This window comes from Vidua macroura, chromosome 5, assembly GCF_024509145.1.
Source record: "Vidua macroura isolate BioBank_ID:100142 chromosome 5, ASM2450914v1, whole genome shotgun sequence".
NCBI lineage: Eukaryota > Metazoa > Chordata > Aves > Passeriformes > Viduidae > Vidua > Vidua macroura.
In genome coordinates, this window is record NC_071575.1 from 4,900,102 (window position 1) to 4,921,878 (window position 21,777).

The 21,777-nt window shown below is 42.1% G+C and overlaps 1 protein-coding gene across 9 annotated transcripts in view; it reads right to left on the reverse strand.

Annotated features, from left to right (window-relative positions):
- WNK1 (WNK lysine deficient protein kinase 1) overlaps nt 1-20,354 on the reverse strand; it is a 99,073-nt gene extending 78,719 nt beyond the window's left edge. For all 9 annotated transcript variants that reach the window (XM_053976937.1, XM_053976935.1, XM_053976936.1 and 6 more), the window contains exon 1: nt 18,874-20,354. In XM_053976937.1, coding sequence (XP_053832912.1) covers nt 18,874-19,647 — 774 coding nt within the window. In that variant the 5' untranslated portion in view covers nt 19,648-20,354. The remainder of the gene's footprint in view (nt 1-18,873) is intronic.
- Between the last annotated feature and the right edge of the window lie 1,423 nt (nt 20,355-21,777).

Below are 21,777 nucleotides of genomic sequence, written 5' to 3' on the forward strand. Positions count from 1 at the left end.
GCAGTTCTGTTAATACTCCAGCATTTTCTTCAATTAACTCAAAAACAATCCTAGTGCCAAAGCAAACTTTGCAAAAAAAATTATAATGCTTGAATGCTTATTATTAGAGACATTGATGAAAACCTCACCAATTCCTTTTAAAGACTATCAGGTAGCTTTTTAATTGTTTCCTCCTGAAGACCCTATCGCTGCAATACAAAATGATTTTTCCACAGAATGGCTACAATCCACACACAGATCTTAGTACTTTGGAGGGACAGCTGTGTGAAAATCTCTTGAGAGCTCAATTCTAAGACCTCTTCTCGTAGGGGGCTCGAAAGGTGGAAGTATCATTAAGTAGTTTTACAATCCTCAAAAACTTAAGAACATTTCTAAGATAATATTCTTGCTATTACCACAGGGGGGGTTGTTTATATTTTGTTTCTTAGTCTGGGCCCCTGAAACTGAATTATTTCAAAGGAAACAGAGAGAAGACAAGGACTTTAATCCTTGTTCTCTAATTGTTTACTAAAAGTGAGGGCCAAATGGAAGCACCTGTGGTTGCAACACCTCAGAATTATTGGAAAGTGGCTTCAGTAGTCAGCAAATAATATTACAGTACGGAGCAGCAAGTGTTAAAAGTTATAATTAACAGCACCATCTTCAGTAGAATTGTGAAAGAAGGACAAAACCAACAGACCATCCAATAAGCAGGAGCTGGATAGATGAATCACAGTCTCAGAGTTACAGTCCTATCTTCAAAGCGAGCAGGCTGAAAAATTTATGAACAGGCATCTTCAGAATGAGTTGCAACATATCTGTCCATCAGGAGCAGACATTCCCCCTTGTGATTTCACTTTGCAAGTAATAAAATCCAGACTGCACTGCAAAGAACTGCAGTTCCCCTCTCTCACCCGCTCTTGCCCTGAGCACTCTGGCTACAGAGGGTTTTGATGCTATTTTAATCTCTCCTATGCTTCCAACACACACTGGATCTCACAGATCTTTCATGTAATTTCCTATTTCTAAGCACACTCTCTCAGAGAGACCTGGTCCATACTCTAGGCACCTCCTGCTGAAGGTTCCCACAGCCATTTGGTTTGGCTCTGTCTGCAGAGCAAATTAATGCTCAACACAGACCAAACTGAGATAGCTTGAGCACATTCACCATACTGAACTGCTGACTCAGTGCAAATGACTCCATTTCAGAATTAGTCACACATGTGAGTATGTGAGGTGGAAACTGAAATTTATGCCACTATGAACTCTTCTTATCTCAACGACTTCAGTCTGCTTGTGCCTAAATAAGGATTTCACAAGAGATTCTACTGGCAATCATCAGGCTTGTGCAAACAGGATGCTTTTCCATGACAGGCAGTGGAATGGGATGGTATTGTAAGAATACAGTGAAATCTTAATACCATAGAAGAGATTGTAGCTTCATACCAAAATTATCAGAGTTATACCCAGAATTTCATCTTTAAAATTGAAGATAACAATATTCAGGCAATCCAGGGGATAACTGCCTTTTCCTATTATGCCCTCTTGCCACTCCTTCCTTCCAGAACACGACTTCAAGTTTTCACTTCCCAGGAAAGGCAAACAACATTAAACAAAGCACAGACCAGGCTCTGAGCTAATTAAAAAGGAATTCCCATCCAACATTTTAGACACTAAACACTAAAACAAAACTAAAAGCAGTCAAGTACTACTCTGATTATAGCTATGTTCAGATTGTTAATAGATTTTTTGCAGTTGTTACATTTATATACATTTCTTTGGACTTTATCTTCCCCTCCTTCTGTACAATCATGACTTCTAGCATAAAAAAGGGAAAAAAATAACACACTACAAACAATTCTCTAACTCAGCCATCTGTGTAACAACACTCTTTGCTGGTAGCTGTTTTACTTAAACCCTGAACATCAAGAGTCCAGTTTGATGTGAAAAATCCAAAAGGTATTTAAAAGAACAAACTATAAATATACAAACTTCTACATTTTAGAATACATTACACAAAAAAGAATAAAAAAAGGATTTTTACCAAATCTGGTAAAAATCAAAGTTATATATTCCATTCTTTCATACCATTTTTTCCCTCAAAGCTCATAGGAAAGCAGACAATTTGACTAGGGCATTTGCTTTTAAAATAATACAAAATTCATCTTTCAAGATCTGAATTGACTACAGCTAAAGTAATTTGAGCAGTGTATTTTTACAGATGCTTCCTTCAGACAAATTGCAACATATTGGTACCAAAGCTGCTTCTCCATATCTGACTCTTGAGATTAACAGCTGCGAAGTCTGCTGCTTGTATAAATAGAGAGGCTGCTGTTCCACAAAAGACTTTCTGCTTGAAAACTTCAATTCCTATTTCTCCAGAGAAACTTAGAACATGATGAAGGCAAGCCATTTCTGAGGATATCAAAACTTCCTAGCTTAAACAGTTGCAACACAAAGAAGTGAACTGAATTACATTCTACAGCTTTGTACCCTGCATTTCCCATCCTGAGGGTTTGACTGCCACATCCTGTACAAAAGGCAATTATATATTTGTGAAACAAAGCCAACACATTGAGTAAATCCAACAAATTGCTTCATACAGCATCGTACAGATGGTGACACAGATTATTCACAGGCTAGAACATGGATCAAGTCTTCAGAGTTTAACAAAAGGTAGTTTCCAAGTAAGTCTAATCTAGAAAATGTCACTTCTTTCAAAGTTTTTTGATCTGAAAGCTATACTCGGAAATACTTCATCAGCTTAGAGACAACACACCTCTCTCAACACTGCTTTTAGGTCTCTGCTTCACAGCTCTCAAGTATAAAAGTTAAGGTGCCAGTGGATGCAATAAAGCAAGTGTTTTTCTCTGAAGCACCTGTAACAGCTTGGCTGAAGCTTCTTAAACAATTAAGATCAAGACAGACACTTGGCTTGAAAATCTGCAGCCCAGGTAGTGAAGGCACACACCAGCTGGGTAACTGAGAACAGGCTCTTGTGACAGGACTCAATCTGAAGTGGTGCTGCCTAATGTATTAGGCCCACGTGTACCAATAAAGAATTTAAAAGCAGATGACCACTATGTAAATATAGAGCATTACCAACACACTTCTTCCAAAGACAGCTTGTAAAATTACAGACCATTACAGAGCTAAACTGCAGAATGAACATGAAAGACAAATGCTCATTTTCATACTTTCAGAAGAAGTAAAGTGAGTATCAGCTGACACATTATGCCAACTGATGGGTGGTAATGCAAAGAAATTCAGTCATATGGAGCTCATCAATAATTTTAACCAACATTTTAGGCATCATCACCAAGTCTCAGACCGAACATTCAAATATTAATTTGTTGTAGCAGGATTTTTGACAGCAACACACAGAGGGGCTGCAAAGTAAGCAAGGTGTCTCCTCATATCACTTCACCCAAGAAAGTCCCCAGAACAACTTCCTTTTGGCAGCTTCATCTCACTGCATCCAATGCTTGGATTTCCAGTTACTCAGCATGAGAGTACACCCCTCTAATGCTTTTAGAATTGAGTTACTGAAAAGACCTAACAGCAACTATTGCTTCACTTGCAGATCCTTTTCTGAGTGAAAACAGAAAACTATTGATGCACTTAGTTTGCCTTTTCTAAAACCCAGCACTCCAAACACAGCATTTTAAGTTCTGTAACTCCTTTAATAACTCCAGAAGGTGTTTTCTATTCAAAGCCCCACAGCTGCAAAATCCAAACTGGATCCACAAGTGATCCAGAAAGATAAGTTCACTGCTTAGGAGAACACAAGAGGAAACAGCAAGGTAGGAAACTTGACAACACGTATCTTCTTGCCCCTCAGAATCAAAGAAAACCACACTTAATGTCCACAACCTGTAAGGCATAACAGCCTAATGTTGTCCCAAATCAATAATAATTATGGAAAGTGGCTGCAGTGCCTCTCTACTGGGAAGCCTTCTTCTGTCCTTAAGTTTCCTCTGCATCCCTTTTTTCAGGGAAACTGGCATACTTGTCATGGAATAATCAGCTGGTTCCCTATAGTTAACTTACACAATATCATTAGTGCTAGTCAGACACTGAATTAGAAACAGGGCTACAAAGCAGATAAAACAAGATTCCTCATCCAATCAAACTTTTTTTCCATCGACACTACAGCAGGAATCGCTAGGAACATAGACAAAAAGAAAACTCATGACAAGGATTTCAACAGGAAAATGACAAAAACAAACAAACAAAAAACCACGACCAACACCAAAGTGTGATTATTTGGAGTCTCCAAGTTATACCATCACCAGTCCCAGTCCTATTGGATACTCTGGGCTAATGTGGGGCATGTGGCATAAGCAGCCTCTGTACTACCACCACTCAGGAAGAACTAAAAATCTCACAATGCAACAGCCACAGATGTCTACAATGAAGTGAAACTAAACTGATAAAAAGGGAAATTAATTCAGCGCTGTTTCCCCAATAAGACAGTCAACCCCTCTTATCTTTGATGAATGTGTCCCAGGATGTGCCAAAGTGCACAGCACCACGACCTTCAATCTCTGCTTGACACAAGTCATCACTCAGGGCTCAAGATATTTTGCTATCCCAGTACGTGTGACAGACTGTTCAAACCCCCCAAAACACAGCCAGGCCAACTGCTGTACTTGCTGCTTTTGAGAGCACACACTGATGACTCCCAGATTCTCAAACTGTAAACCTGACATAAAAGTACAAAATAACCACTCACATGAAGTTCCAGATAAAAGACTTCCTAGCTTGCTGTCACCAAAGCAAGAGATCACATGCCAATATACAGCTGAAAAAACACCAACATTTATCAGAATATGAACTATCCCAGACAAGTTATTTAACAGGAAGTCAGAGAACAGGGAAAACTGAAGTCCCTCATGATTTCGAAGGAAGAGCCCACACCTTTTAAGAGGTGTATGCATCTCCACAAACACCACTAATAGGTCAAAGGAAAGCATGCTCTCTGTTCCCAGCATCTAGGCCAACTGCATGGATTCAAACACAAGAGGAGTTTTCCACTGAAGAAGGCATGCACTTCAAAGTCCACAAAATCCACATTAAAAGACTGCAGCATAGCTTCAGCCTTCCTAACTCCCACTAAACTCCCCAAATCTGTAGAGCTGCAATCACTTGTTTTAGAGTGGCTGCATGGGCTTCTATTGCAGAGGCACTGCATTAATGAATTCAAGCTGGAAAGCATTTCTGAAACACAATGTACTGGGAAGCAAAAGTGAGATCTATGCAGCAACTTAACCAGACAGTGTTTTGGCTTTTTTTTTCTTCTTTTTTTTTTTTTTTGGTGGGTTGTTTCAAGGGTTGCTGAAGCCCTGCAGAGACTAGGAACTAGCAGTGTGGTCAATTGCATTTATTGTTCTGTTGTCTAAAAGCATAGACATGAAAAATGTCTTAGCTGCCCCTTTGAACAAGAAGGCTTTTCAGAGCAACAGGCACAATTCCTCTCAAGGTTTGAGAAACAGGTGGTTTCACTAAATCATGGTGAATTTCTCCGTTTGTTTATAGTTTTCAACAGTCTGTAGTTACTGCAAATTTTTGTTTCCTTTCTAATTCAGTTTCAGTCCTATGCAGTCTTCAGTTAAGAACTGCAATCTTGCCTTACAGTAGTTTTCTGCAGAGAAGCTATTTTAAGTTAACAACCATGCCCATTCTCCCATTAAAGTGTTTTTTCAGTCATGGACTTAGCACTCAACATTTTTTTTATGGCACTTAGTTTCACATTATGCTCAGCAGCCCATGCAACACATGACATTTTGTAACCAAATAGCCAATGGCCATTGTCAAACTTCCCCACCCCTCCCTTTCTCAATATTATTGGAACAAATAGGCCGTATTTGCAGAAAAAACCCTCTGCAACCTGCAAAATCAAGTTAACCCCCTTAATAATCTGTGTCAAGTAGATTTATTACAACTTTCATTACACTCAATTCATTGCTAGCCAGAATCACACAGGTACCTCAGCTTTTTTGCCAGAAATAAGTATTGAAACACAAACTGAGGATTATCAACCAGGGGTGATATTCTGGATAATCTTTTTACCTGGTAAAACTACAAAAGGAAAGGAGACTTAGAATTCAGAACAATCCTTTAGATACTTTAGAAACAGTGTCTATAGAATGCAGGATCACTAGATGAAACATTTTCATGTTTCAGCCTAGGAAGACATCTGCAATACTCATAGAAAAAAAAATTTAACTTCATCTGAAAAAAAGAATTTCACATTTAAATGGTTCACCTTCATTCCTTCTTCTTTAATTGGGCCTTGGACTATTTCTAACATTTTCATGGGACAGCTTTATTTCAAGTTAGAGTAATGCTCATGGCCCTCTAAACAAACAATGTGGTCACCAACTTGTGATCCCAGTGACTCCTGATAAACTCACAGCTGTTGGACTGAATATTTATACACGAAACAACTGATGTACTTCCATCTGGTCTTTATGACAAGAGGATGACTATATAAAATGGCAAATCACTACTGCTTCCAAACAAAACTTGGGGAAGAGGAAAGGGAAACTGCTGAGCTGGACTGCCCTTGACCCATGACAAACAGACAACTCAGCTGTCACTTATGTTTTGCTCATTTGAGTAGCTGCAGAAAGTATATCTGAAATGAGACACCCTATTCAGCTGAAGCTCGATCTAGTCCATGGATTTTTTTTCCCCTTCCTGGAAAGAAATTTGGCTTGAGAAGGGGGAAGGGAGAAGGCAAGAGTATAAAGCAAATTCCCAAGAGAATAGTAAGCACATTTCCATGGATAAAATTGACTTACCAGCTGGAAAATCTAAGTTTGGATGAGGCAGTTCCAGGAGTCAAAGCTTAGCAGTTTTTAAACTTGCTCATTCTTCTTTTACGTAGGGTAGCTGAACACAGATAACAAAATCTGCTTCATTCCAGAGTGCAAGAGGGAGCAGGGGGAGAAAATAAAATCCTTGTTTTGCCAGATGGCTTATATTGGGACCATAGGAGGATTCAGGAAGGCCAAGGTTAGAAAATAAAGCAGAAAATGACATTGGCAATGACTGATACACTGTTTTGTTGGAGAGGGGAGAAATGAGGATATTTCCTGAACAGGTAAAAAGCAAGAACAATTACCATTCCCACACAGGAACAAGAGAAACAAAAGATACCATTTCCCTGAATATTATTGCCAGAGAAGATAAGGACAGAAGGCAAAGGGAAAGTGGAAAATAGCTCTCTACATCATCAACCAACTCATTCTTTCCATTCTAAATTCCAATGCCAACTTCCTCAGATTTCATACCGCTCTTAAGTGACAAATTCTACAGAAAACATCGCTACATTCACAGCCTGCTGCTTTTTAACTGCAGTCATCCACACTGACTTAGTTAACGCTTATCAGTTGCGTCACTACCTGGTAGTTATCAGCTCTTTATTTAACCTAGTTGCACTCCTTCAAATTTTACAGTTACCCAAACCGTGTGGTTTGTTGCAAAAAGTTATCAAGACCAGAAGTTGAGCAATACACAATTTTGGACATGCTACAACAGCACAACCACACATCATAAGCATACTTCAGAAATTTGGTATTATTTTATAAGCTGCCACATTAGAAGCCACAACTGTTTTCTGACAGAGGTCAAACCACTGCAGAACTGCAGCAAAGCAAACCTTCCGCTGAACAATTCAGAAAAAAAACCAGCAATTTGCAGTAATAGTAAATAACAGAGCCTTCCACAAAAGAATTTTGGGAATTATTTTGCTGATGTTGAAAGTACAGCCCAGCTGCTTTAGCACAGCTGATCCTGGCTTACTTCCTTTGGTTAGCCCAATCTAATCTAAAGCTACTTAAGCTTTCTTCACAAAACTGAACCATTTCTTTCCTCCACCATTTGACATAACCACTGTTCACACTAGTGTTAGTTTTCCTGTATTCTGAATCAGTTCATCATCCATTTCCAATTCATAACCCAATCACTCATATGGTTTAGAATCCAAGGATGCCTTCTCCCAGAAGCCAACAAATAATAGATTTTTACCGCACAGGTTTATCAAGCAGAAACCATTTATAGCTTGGGTACATTGGGAATTTTCACAAAATCTCTACATTTGGAGCAACAAGACTATAAACTTTTTCTCATGCTTGTTCAACTCCACACTCCAGACCAATTCAACCACATGTCTTAGAAAACTGACCCAGAAGACCTTCTGGAGCAGTTAGTCATCTACCCACCAACTAGGCCACAGATGCTGGTTTGGGATAACTGTCTCTCCAGTTTAAAAAAAAAAAATTCTTTCAAGCACTTAAATTATGGTCACAAAGCTTTTCAAAGACCAAATGTGCACATTCACAATCTACTACAAAATACTAAAAAATCCACAACAAATAGCAACAAAATGCTCAGCCTTACAGGCTGCTGAACTTATGGAGCTCAAAGGCTGAATGCACCCATAAAATGCTTTTCTCTGTTCATGAAAGCTACACAAATATTTAATCTGTAAAGAAAACACAAACTGATGTATATCCACAGTAGGTAGCTTACTCAATAAGAGATTACTAATCTAAGACTATAAAGAGAAGCATTTTGGCAAAAAGCAGGCAAGAAATCCACAAACTTCAGTACAAGTATTAAACTAATACCTTCATGAACTAGCCATTCATAGCAATAGGAACTCTCAGAATCAATTCATAGTTTTAAACTTGCCTGTCTTAGAACTTTGAAATGTCATGTACATCCTAAGAAGCAAGGTTTTTTGCTGTTCCTCACCTTTGTCTTGTAAATGCTATTTAACTCCCAAAGTTTGTTGGTAAGAAACCCCACTTAAGTCAACAATAAAAACAGATTTCAGACTCTCCAACACAAATAAATCAAACTTCAGTTCTGCTAGGTTTGCTGCAATTTGCTGAACTTTCAGAAATAAGATTCCATACTGGATGGGAGGAAGAACATCACTTTTTTTGAACCACAGTCCCAAGATAAAAATCAAGGCAATTGGCTATTTTTCCTATCTGAAGTGTTATCATACACATTTAGTCACATTCAGTTGCACTGAAATGCTGGAAGGAAACCTGAGTATGAAAGACAATTTGTGACCAATCTTCAAGTATGGAACACACACAATACACTGGGAGTGCTACAGCATTTAAATCTTCAGCAGCAACCTTGAGGCTCTTCACTTTTTTTCTTTTTTGTTCCTAAGGGTAAATACAGAACCTCTCAGATATGTTCAGGCTTGTATAAAGAGATCAGCAGAAGAAATCATACCTTAACTGGCTCACAGTTGCCATCAAGAGGCAACATTTCAAATTCAAGCACCCTGTGCAATTCACCACCACCTCTCATGGCACAACAAACCTAAAATTCATTTCTGCTTTTGAGTCTGCAGAAAGAAGCTCAAGCTGCACATAAAGGAAGTAGAGAAAGCCACAGGAAGAAAAAAAATAATTCTAAAACTAAACTTCAAGTCTTATTTTTGTATCAGATACTTCTGTTGTTTCTCCCTTTTCAGCATACTCTTCCTGGCAAACCAAGTGACTGACTAAGCCCCAAATCATGACAAATGCAAATAAAAAGCCTGCCCTCAAAGGCCATTCTACATACTGCCAATCTCTACTTGTCTACATCTAGAGGGGGCAATATTTAAAAAAAAAATTAAATATAAAATCAATCCCTTCTCAGACAGTACTCCTTACAGTAGGATATTTATCTGAATGGACTGCTTCAAGAACTCTCTACATAAAGTTTAGCCTCATAACGGCATTTTTAATTTAAGGAGGACTCATAGACTGAGTTCAAATTATCTATAACAAAGCACATTAACTTAACATCTTGCATTTTTACATCGATAACCTACATTTTCCAAATGAAAGCATACCATAAGCAGCTGAATTAAGACCAAGACAAACCAAAAACAGTTCTATGTTGGAAAATATTTGTTAGAGTAGAAGTCTCATTTAAAAGAGGCAGATTTGAAACCAGACTTGGTAACATTTTGCAACATTTAAGCAAAACCTGCTAACAGCTCAGAAATTGCCATTAACAGATGCATATTACGTAAGTTCACATAGATTTCCAGATCATTAAGATAATCAGCGTGGATTGCTGAAGCTTTTAATAGTAATATTTGAGGGTTATTGTTTGCATGTCATCAGTCTATCCCAGGATAGAAGCAGTCAAAATACATTCAGACCGAGCTCACAAACTTGCCACCAACAATCAGCATAGGAGAAGCAAGTCACAGTCCTCTGAAGAAAGGAAAACATCCAAGGAAAGCTGGGTAACCCTATCAGCTGGGTAGTTTAAACTATCACAAGACTACGTTAACTGGCCAAAACCAGACAAAGTGCACATAGCTGTTGGTATCAGCTTTCTACTATATTTCACTTAGCAAAGCTGTTTCAGATTTTCCCCTGTTACATACAAAAAGATTGGTATTCCTGTTCTTTTCACATTCTACTAAACGGTAAAATTAAACTTACAATTGCATAATTGGGTTTTTCCATCTTGACCTTTCTGCTTTCTGCTGCCAGCCCCAAACCTGCTATCAGAACCCACTATCTTCAACTTCTGATGCAACGAAACTAGAAATGGCTGCAACAAGCAGATGAAAGGGATGATCCAAAACAGCTAAATCAAAACAATATAACTCCTACTTCATGTAAGAGGTCTAACAAAGCTTATTTCCCACACTGTCTGCTGTCTTCCTAAAGCAGGAGAGCAGCTCAACAGGGACCTATTGAAAGGTTCTATCAGTGCCTGCTTGTCTAACAAAGGCAACAGGATCAGAACCGCTCTGGGCTACGGCTCCAAACACAACTTGTGATGTGGATGCTACTGGAACCTCCAAAGCTTCCTCTTTGTTTTAATCTTACTGGTAACATCTAAGGAGTTGCTAACTACTTGCAAAATTAGAAGACCTGAAATGAACCACAGTGAATCTGTCCTGAGAACAGAGACTCCAGAGAACTGCTGCCCCCAGATTCCCAATAGATGAACCAGGTGACTTCAGAACCATGTTCTGGGGCACAGAGATCATGAAAAAAAAATGGTATCACCTACATTTAAACATATTTATTCTGGTGTCATTGACACATCACTTTGAAAGCTCATAAATATTTTAGTTACAAGGCCATCAAGTATACAACATCCTTTCTAAAGGATTTCTAGAGTCTAAGTGTATAGATAGCATTCCCAAAGATTCTGCTTAGACCTAAAATGGCAAATTCAAATTTAGCAGTTTGTGTCTGCGCGATTCAGAATGAGCTATCCTTGTAAAAACTGCTTACTGCTTTAGATGCATTTTAATACTCACATAGCTTCTGGAAGGCTATGCTATAACAATATAACACTACCAGTCAAATTTTTATCAGGCTGCCATTTCCTTTGCCAAAAAAAAAATCACCTGAGAACATGCTAAATTATTTGTGAGCCAGGCAAAGTAATGCAGTGCTGCATGGAATTCCCCAAGCAAATCTTGAAGCACTTCAGAATAATCTGGATATGTGCAATGTACCTGCCATCACCAAGTGAAAATGACAAGTGGGATGAAGTTCAGAAGTATGCCTAAGAACTGAATCTGAATTTTGGTCACTGCATTCCACCCATCACTTTATTCTGAATTTTTAGAAGAAAAGATTTGCCAACACCTGTGATGAACTTGCTGCATGGATCTTTTGGGTTAAGAGGACAGCATAGCACAAAACATTATTAACACAAAGTTTATCCTCTGCAGCATGGAGTTAAGGGGTATTCTGCAGGTTGGACCCACAAGACAAGACATGAGCAAGCTCCTTACCATGACCTCAAGTGAGGCACAGATTCAACCCTCATCACCCCTCTATTTCCTCCAGCTCTCCCAGAGGGAATGAGGGGAACTAAAATCACACATTGAGAAGTGTTGGTATGACAATTTGCAAATATGCTGAGGAAACTGGAAATAGAGTAGAAAGAAGGATAGCCATATATCTTAGCCATATAGTATCTTGACCAAAAACATCCTAACACCTTTTAAGGTCCAATACACACCCTAGATGATTCTCAAAATGACCTACAAGACAGTCCTAGGGAATGTAAGCACCTTCCACAAAAATATTTATGAAGCCATAAAAACTGAGTCTTGTTAATTTGGACAAGAATTTAAATAACAGATTTCAAAGACATGCAGATGGTTCATATTAGATAAAAGCCTTTAACTAGTCCAAGAAATCAATTTTCAGCATGACAAATCCTGCTATTTAGAATAGAAACTGTTCCAAGTGTACTGGAAGAGCGTTTTTCCAAGTGTGGTGTACACACATCATGATCTAGTTAAAGCCACAGTATCATTATCTGAAGTTTCAAGAGTCAAAACCAGTAACTTCCTACCATCTGCTATTAAAAATTAACACCACCACCAACAAAACCTACAAGCACATGCTAAGTCAAGAGAAAGTCTTATGCCCAGCTGCAGGAGCACTGCAAATTTACACGCTATTTATTTGCTTTCTTTTAACTTAAATGTTACATCCATTATGTAGACTGACAAACTAAACAGAAAAACACTCAACTTTTATTTCAATTCAACCACTATTTAAAAGAACCAATTACTAGTCTCAAAAACAGGTTGGTAATCTTTAGAGGAAATGCATGACAGGAAGCATCAAGACTGCCACTGCTTAAGCACCAGCTTTGTCACATGCAGCATGGAGAACCTGGGTGTCAGTCAGAGCTGTGATGTTTAACAAGCTGCTGCATGAACCAAAACCAAAGACAAAATAAAAAGAAGAACATGTGGCCCAGAGGGATGTTGCTAACCAAAAGGTATTGAAAACTGCACTGTACTGTGCACTGCATCCATGGAGACTACCACAGATCTATTACTGCTTGTTTTATTTATTACTCTGCTCGACAGCTCTCAAAGGACTCTATATAGGATATCTCCAGGGAGCTTTATCAAGTGGGTTTTTTTTCCCTTACAAAGAAAGATTATAGATCTGGTACTTTTCCTCAGCCCTCAAAAGTTTTGTTATGAAGCTAAGTGTTTTAAACCATAACAGCCCAAAACAAATCTCATTTAAGAGATTTAATTCTGCACTTCTCAAACTCACACAAACTGACAAATAAAAGCCTGTTTATTTCCATAAGAAATGCTGCATTTTCAGAATGTACTTATCCGATTATATTTATTACCTCACAACCAGACAGTTACAAATTGAACCACAGCCATCTCCAAAAGTGATATCCCTTTGAGGTAAGATTATTTTCTTAAGTAGAGGTCTGCAAACAGCTGCAGCTCCAGAATGTACTTCAAAAGCTCCCTTCTCTCTTTCAGGGTCACTTTTGTGAAGTCTGAGGGAGCCTGACCACTGTTTATACTTCTGCAGGTAATTAGTCTGGCCCCTTTCCCATGTCATTTATCAAGCTGTCAATTGTATCAATTACAGCACAAACACTCAAGAATATGGCCGGGTTTTCATCTTTAGCCAAAGGAGAAGACTTCACATCAGAGATTTGAAGACCCTAAATACCAGTAATTTGTTCTGCCCTATGACATAGAAAACCAGCAAAAATTTATACTTTACTGCACAAAATTTCAAGTTCCTTGCCTATGCACACTTGTAAATCCAGCATCCTGAAAGTGCCATAAGCCCACTGTATACTTACAGCTTTACACATTTTACTTTCAGTGTTTCATAATTTGTAGAGCTGAAAGCAGAAGAGATAATAAGGACAGCATGATGGTGACAGATTGTCACATACCTTGACTAATCTACGTTTGTGACAATGACACAGCTGGCCAGAAGCAGTCTCAAACAGGAGGCACACTGCTGCTGCAGCAACATAACTCTGCTCACAAACTAGAAAAGCATTATAAACACTGATGTGAGGTACAGGGTAGGCACAGGAGCCAACATACTGCATTAGACTTGATCTTCCAGTAAGTTTTAGAAAATGTATTTTTAAATAATCAGAATTAAATCAGTCAGAGCTTTCAAAGAATGTGTATTTGTTTCAGGATATTGACTGTTTCTCCAGAACTAACAGAATGTAATCATTTCCCAACAGCGCTTGAGCGATGAATTCCAGGTCCACACTTCTCAGCTTCCTCTCACTGCAGAAAGGTCTAGATCTGGTTTTCCATTTCGCTTTAATGTAGCTACATGATTGTGCATCAGAGCCAGCATCTTTGCAGTCAGGACTCCTAGTGAGCAATATGCAACCAGCTTTTTAAAAAGGAAAAAAAAAAAAACCAAAAAAAACAACCAACAACTACAGGATGCCACAGTTATGTGATACAAGACCTTTTTTGGTCGTCAGACTCGAATGTGCAACTTCTGAAACATTCTCAGCTCTGCCAGTCCAGAAAGAATAGAGAATTTTAAGAATTATATATCGACTTCAGCAAGCTGATATTTGTCATGGTAAGTCTGCAGCGGAGTCTATACTCCGAAGTACAGAAACTGCATTCCATTGCTGTCTGCTGACCTAAAAATCACCATTAAATATAGCTTTAAGAATACGAGATAAAGATAGGCATCATTAAATCTTCAGTGTCACTAAAAGTGAAGCTATACATCACATCCAATCTACTTCCTGCACTGTGAGTTTTAAGTTAACATTGTTAGACTCAGAAAAACTCTGACAGATGGAAATATTATTTAGTACCTCGCTGTTTCCTGCTACAAAGTGCCACTTGCATTATCATTTTTACCAGAGTGCACTATAGAATCTCATGGTTCACATCCAGTTCTGGCATTATGCTTGTTCCAGCTAGTTTTTCATTGCTATTTCCTATGCAAGAGAAATCCATTTGTAAGCTGGAGTGTTTGTACAATACACTTGGTTTGTAGTTAGACATCTGCTAGAGAACTGCACACATGTAACCTACACCAGTTTATTACTCAGATGATTTATAACTGAAGGTAACCAAATTCACAGTCAGCTTTCCCTCAAACAGTAATGAGTACAACAAACTTTGTGCACCACTTTCACCTGTCCAACTCATTTCTTTGCCTCTGGAAACAGTGTTGCTTAGGGAGAGCCCTCCAGTTCCTTTCTAATCCTTCAGCAACTCACGTGTTAAGCAGAATAACCTGACACGGCACTGAAGTCAGAGTAAGAATGGCAAAACAACACATCAGCAAAAAGGTTCACTCATGAACTGTGGGTGCTGACTGCCCAGCCACCCTTTCTGTCAGGGAACACAAGGGACAGGAGCTCCAAGCAGACACAATGCTGTTCTCCAGTGCACACCATTTACCAGGAGCGCATTACCAACCAATGCAAATACCTTCATAGTAACAGTTCACAGATAATGCCTCCTTTAAGAGAACACACTGCCCAAATGAAAGGTAAAGTCTTCAAATGCCTCACAAATACACAGTTCAAAAGAGCCCAAGTTACCTCCACATCATCAAGCACATCCCTATTTGAAAAGTTACTAATTTGAATAACCCAGAGCAATAATTCTAGATAGAAGATTTTGCAGTCCAGCAAGTGGCTGTGCTAATCTGCACTGTTCTGTAAATCAGCAGTTAAATGACAGTCTTGATTTAAAACTACTAACACAGGGACTTAGCAGGATGACACAACAGCACTAAGATCTGGCTTTTGCAGCCAGTAATGTGACTTGCTACTTCTGGCATATGAGTATTACTTTGCAAACTTAAAGCATCAGGGGAAGGCATCACATTTTAGCCACAACATTACCTGAACTGTACAGAGGAGACAAACTCACTGCTCAAACACAATTTACAAAGATCACTTTTGTCAACGTCTACCTACTTAAAAACCCTTTAATTAGTAACCCTAACGACTACTTTAGTCAATTTATGAGATGTGCTAATGACAACAGTAGGAGGCACACTTGACTCAAAATAACTAGAGCTGAGATGAATACATACAAGAGGAATAAAAGTATTTGAAGGCCAACACTACACTAACAATTTCCTTGCAGCAACTGAAGCTGAGCACTGGCACAGAGCAGTAGCTGCTGAGCTCTTCACAGCTCCACCACATTCACAGCAGGGCAGGTATTTCACATTTGAAATACCTGCACACAGTATTTTAAAGTAGGTTCAGTAACAATCTGCTTCATAGGGACAGGTCACAAAGTAAACTAGGATAGTCCATCAGCCACACTTTGTGTTAAGTTTTTGTTAGATTCAACAAAATTGACTCACAGATCCAGAAAAAATAAAGAGCCAGGACCTTGGCTTCCTGGAGATACTAAGAACACCAGTAGGTCACTCAGTGAATTTCAGCTCTTCCCCCCTTCTACTTCCTCCACAGTTCAATTTATCAAGCAGAAGGGGCAATTCAATTACAAGGCAATTCAAGAGCCTTGAGGACATGAGCAATATCCTCCAGTTTCACTAACTTGGAAACACAAGCTGTATTTCATAAACAGCACCTAAACTTCCTTTGAAAGAAAGCATAGTCATAGTCTCAGTTTTTTATCTTCATTGCTACAGAGCACATACCAAAAAAATTAGGCATAGTTGCATTATTCAGAATTAAAAAGTCATTCTCCCAGACACCAACACAAAATCTTCAGCAGTGCTGTTTAGAAAACTCTGAGGAGGTGGGACACCTCAGATGCCTGAGAAAAACTGCTATTGCTGAGGAACATTATTTCAAGATAATTAAAAGTAACCATCAGTTAGTTATGGTTACTGTAACACAGCATGGAAAAAAAATTCACATTTCCCTAATGAAATAATTATACTTTGAAGGTTCAACAATTCTCAAACCATGGCATCCTGGAAAATCAATAACATCTAAGTTTCAGTCCATCTTTCTGAATACAGATTTCATTCTGATACAAATCACACAACAAATATCAACCTGTCAACAATTTTCCTGTATAAGACAATATACCCACCATCCCAATAAGTTCCTCCTTTTCTTTCTAGTCACAAACAATAAAATGGGACTTAATATTAAAATATTCTACTAGCTGTAGAGTCTAGCTCCTTCAGCAAATACTTTTAACAGCTATAAAATGTACATTTTAAAAAGCTGTTTTAAACTTGTCACTTTGTACTGTCTCCTGAGAGGAAAAACACAGCCTCTGGAATCTGCCTTAACTTAACCCACAAGGCACTCCTGCAATGCAGTTCCCCTCTGAGCAACACATCAAGTATTTCCCCCTTGCAAATATTTTCATTCATGCTTTTTGCAACTTGTCCATTTCAATACTACCCATGAAATTCACCAAACCAATTGAAAGCCCAGCAACATGCCCTTTAAAAATAAGCTTCTTTAATAAATTCCTTCAAAAGTGGTGTTTCTTCAGGCAGTTTGTCCACATGGTACTGATGATGATTAAGACACTTCAAGAGGCACCATTAGTGAAAAGCAACTGATGCCAAGCTGACATTAGTTTCTGATCAGTAAGTGTGAAGACTAAAACAGTCTTCAGAGATTAAAGTCACAGAACTCAAAAACTGAAAAATATTAAAATTTCAAATAAAAGTCATATGATTTTGACAGGTTATTAATCTCCTCACAATTCAAATTGCAAAAGTAAAGCAGAGCATTTTGCTTCAGCAGAGCATTTTGCTTTTCATTTAAAATCAATGCTGAAACAGGCCATCACAGCAAGTATGTAGCTAGCTTGGAAGAGCAGGGCATGCTGAAGGGTCACAAAGAAAACTGGAAGCTTTCTTCCACAGTTAGTAAGCACAGAATAATGGCAATAACATAATGAACCAAGATACTGGTAGAATGCTTGAGCAACCATCCAAAAAGCCAATATGAATTCAAATTAAGAAACCTTTTAATAAATTCCCTCAGCTTGATTGGAACAGATATACAAATGCTTTTGAGAACGTTCTGGTGCAGTTACTGCAATCGATCATTTGTGAACCACTGACTGCTTAAAAACCCTACAAAGAGTTTTGGGACTTTCACCCAATGCTCTCTTGTCTGCCCTAAATTGGATGGGAACACAAACAATAATAAAGATGTACTACATGAGCCCTTCTATGAATTGCACCAAAACCCAATACTAAAAAACAAACACTAAACCTTTTAACTTAACTCTGAGGCTTTGAAAACAAACCAGCACACCAGGTATTTGTTCCTGGTACTCCCAGCTCTTCCCACTTCTTTCCAGGTTGTTGCACAGCAACCTGTGTCTGTTACACAAGCTGTGACTCGCAGGGAACTAAGGGTGTTCTTGCCATCCTTAGACTGGGCTCCTACAGAACTCTGGCTCTGCTCAGTCTAGAAACTTGATAAAAGAGCAGCGTCTTAGTCCAATTTAATCCACCAGCCATCTAGAAAGGCTAGACTTTAGGGCACTTTCTAAAGCTTTGGAAAGAGAATTTCTTTCCCTTTCCCTGTTAACAAGTATGAACCCTGGAAGTTGGAATGAAAAGTAAAGCTTTGCAAAACTAAATGGTGTGATACACTCCATGACTTGTGTATATTCTAGAGTTATCTATCCCACAAGAATCCACTGCCTATGAAATGTCTGTGAAATTAATGTTTTCACATTTTTTTCCTAAGAAACACACCTAAACACATTCTGAAACATTAAGGGTAGCTCAAGTCGACATTCACTTACACATCTTCCCTCAGCCTCCTTGAAGCTGTACACAAGTGATTTTACCATCCTCCTTTCAGAGGCATAAAATGCAAGACACTATACGAAACAGAATTGTAGCACATTTTGTGATGATAAAGGTAAAAGACTCTTCAGAGAGCACAGTATTTAAAATAATTAAAAGGCAAACTGCCTCTATGGAAAGGATGCACCTTTTTTTCAAAGGACTGCCTCAGGTAAGGTTTGCAGTTCCTTCCGAATTAAGCAGATATCAAGCTGATGGGTTTTATCCCCTTCAAGCACAATGACTAGCACCTGGGAGAGTGACTGTGCTGTGATAATTCACTTTTTTTATTTATTTATTTTACCTGTAGCTCGCACCAGGCAACTTCCACAGTGGTTTCAGTATCCAGTCCTTTATACACAGTTTTGAAAGAGCCTCTTCCAATCTCGATGTCAAACTTCAGGAAGCGGCCATCCGGGGAGATGCCCACTGCCTTGGTCTCAAGCTCTTCAATGTCTTCCTGCTGCGTTCTCCGCTCCTCAAATTCCCGGCTGGCAGCTGACAGGCTGCCAGCGACACTGGTAGGGGGTAGCGCAGTTGCCTCATCCCCCTCCTCCTCCTCCTTGGGCAGCAGCGGGGCGGCATCCTTGGCGGCTGGGGGCTCCTCGGCGGCCTGTCCTTCCAGGGGGAGCGGGGCGGGCGGCGGCGGCCGCGAGTCGGCCTCGGCGACGTTGACAGGGGCGTAAGGGGTCCGGCCGGCACCCGAGGGAGGGAACACCGAGGGAGCCGCGCTGCCTCCCGAGACAGGGGCCGAGGGCGCTGCGGGCTGCAAGCTGGGCAGCTCCAAGGCCGTGGCGTTGGAGTCGCAGATCACACTCCGGCGGAAGAAGCGGTGCTCAGTGGCTGCCGCCCCTCGGCTGTCCTTGTCCATGGTGTGGCGGCGGCGCCGGTACTCCTCGCTGCGGCCTCCGTTCCCCGCTCCGCCGCCCGCTCCGCCGGCGCCGGAGGCTCCGTGCTCGGCGGCTCCCAGCTTGTCTCCGACGGAGCTGTCCGAGCTGGAACCGTTCTTGGGCGGCGGCGGCGGCGGCACCAGGAAGCGCGGGCTCGGGGGGCCGCTGCCGGCGGCGTCCCCCGACATGGTGCCCCGGGGGAGCGCGGCTGTGGCGAGGCGGCGGCGGGAGGCGAGAGAAGGGCCGGTCACTGAGCGGGGAGCGCGCCCGGCCGCGGCTGCCGTTGCAGCTGCAACAGAGGAGGGTCCCAAGGGCTCCTCTCGGCGGAGCTGGGAGGCTGGGCCGGCGGGGTGGATCCCCGGTCAGCGTATGCATCCATCCTGCAGCGGGCAGCAGGGCAGCTGGGCCGACATGGAGCACCGGGAGCAGACACGGGGCGCTGGGTTGGAGCGGGGGACGGCGAGAGAAAGGAATGCCCGAGCACCGGGGAGGCCCCCGAGCGGGGAAACGCCGGTACCTCGCCGGTTGCGGTTACCCCCGGCGATGGAGAGAGAGCGGGGCCGGCCCGGGTGCGGGAAGGGGAGGGAAAGGGGCCGGGACGCGAGGAGGAAGCGGGGCGCAGGCCCGCACGCCAAGAAAGCCGCCGCGCTCAGTCACCCGCTTCCGAGCGGCAGAGGCCCGGGCAGGCCCAGGGCAGGGAAAGGGGTCCGGGGGGCTCAGCCCCGCCTCACCGGAGCGCCCATGGCGGCCGCGGCCTCTCCACCGCCCGGCAGGCGCAGCCACCGCCCGCGCGGCCGGGCCGCGCTCTCTCCAACAGCCGCGGCCGCCTCGCGCGGAGCCGGAAACCCTCCTCCTCCTCCCTCTTCTTCTTCTTCTCCTGCTAGGGCTCCCGCGGCCCACAGCCGCCGCTCCCCGGGGCTGCCGCTCCCCCGGGCCGCCGCCGAGCCGAGTCCGGGTGGCGCCCGGCGGGCAGGACCGAGCGCGGCCGCCCGGCGACGCCTCGGCGCTAAATGGCGACGGCGGGAGCCCGAACCGACACACGGTCCGCGGGGGAGGAGGGGCCGCGCCGCCGGCCACGCCCCGCCCGAGCGCGCATCGTCCCCTCCCCCCACCGCCGAGGGGAGGTGGCCGCTCCCGCCGCGCGCGGGGCACCATGGGAGCGGTAGTTTCCAGCGGCCGAGCCGCACCGGGGGCGCCGCCCGTGGATTCCCCCGGGATGGGAGAGAGGAAGGGAGCGAGGAAAGGAGGAGAAGAGGGGAGGGAGCGACGAAGGCGGATCCCGGCGTGCGCCGAGGGCCAGGGGGCCGATGTGCTGTGGGGAAGCTCGTCCGGCGCGGCCGCCCTTTCCTCCACCCGCCCGGCAGGTGAAAAGGCATCAATCAGCTTGCACTGCTCATTTCTTCAAGTCTTGTGTTACACCCACACGTTAAATATTTTGGGTGTACGTGTTTATTTAGATATTGTCTATAAGTAGATAAATATATCTCACATAAATATATCTTCCCGAGTTGGAAGGGACTCGCAGTCCGACCGCTGGCCCTGCACAGGACACCCCAAGAGTCGCAGCCTGTGCCCCAGAGCCTTGTCCAAGCTCCTTGAGCTCTGGCAGGCCGGTGCTGTGCCCACTGCCCTGGGGAGCTGCTCCAGTGCCCAACCACCCTCTGGGGGAAAAGCCTTTTTGTAATATCCAACCTAAACTTACACCAGCTTCAGGCCATTCCCTCAGGTCCTGTCACAGCTCACCAGATAGAAGAGATCGGTGCCTGCCGCTCCACCTCCCCTTGTGAAGCTGAAGACAGCAATGCGGTCATGTTTTCAAACAGCCTCTAAAATTTTTTAAAATCACGGGCGACAACGACTCCATGTAGCTGAGTACTGTACAAACGATAGGGGGTTGGGTTTTTCCTCCATTTAGGCCATCTGAAGAGACACTAAGTAGCCAAGCAACCTGAAATGCAATTAAGCGCTCTGTAAATGTCATTATTCAAAAGAAAGAGAATTTGCACCCTCTGCCCTTAACACAAGTGTTATCTTGTGGCCACTTCAGTCATGCTTGTGGCTGCTGGAGCTGAACCCAGGCTGTACAAAACCCGGGCTGTACAGCAGCCAGAGCCCATATGAACCCTGACATGAATTGGGAACTTTCAGGTTAACAAGGCTTTGGCAAAGACGAGTCATCTAAATTATTTATATCATGTTCCTCTTTTGTATGAATAAACCAAAACCAAGCACTTTCCTTCTTACGCCAGCAATCTTTTGAAGTCAACTGGAATGTACTGAAGAAGGAGTAAATGATTTTGTACCGTGGCTTTCAGGCA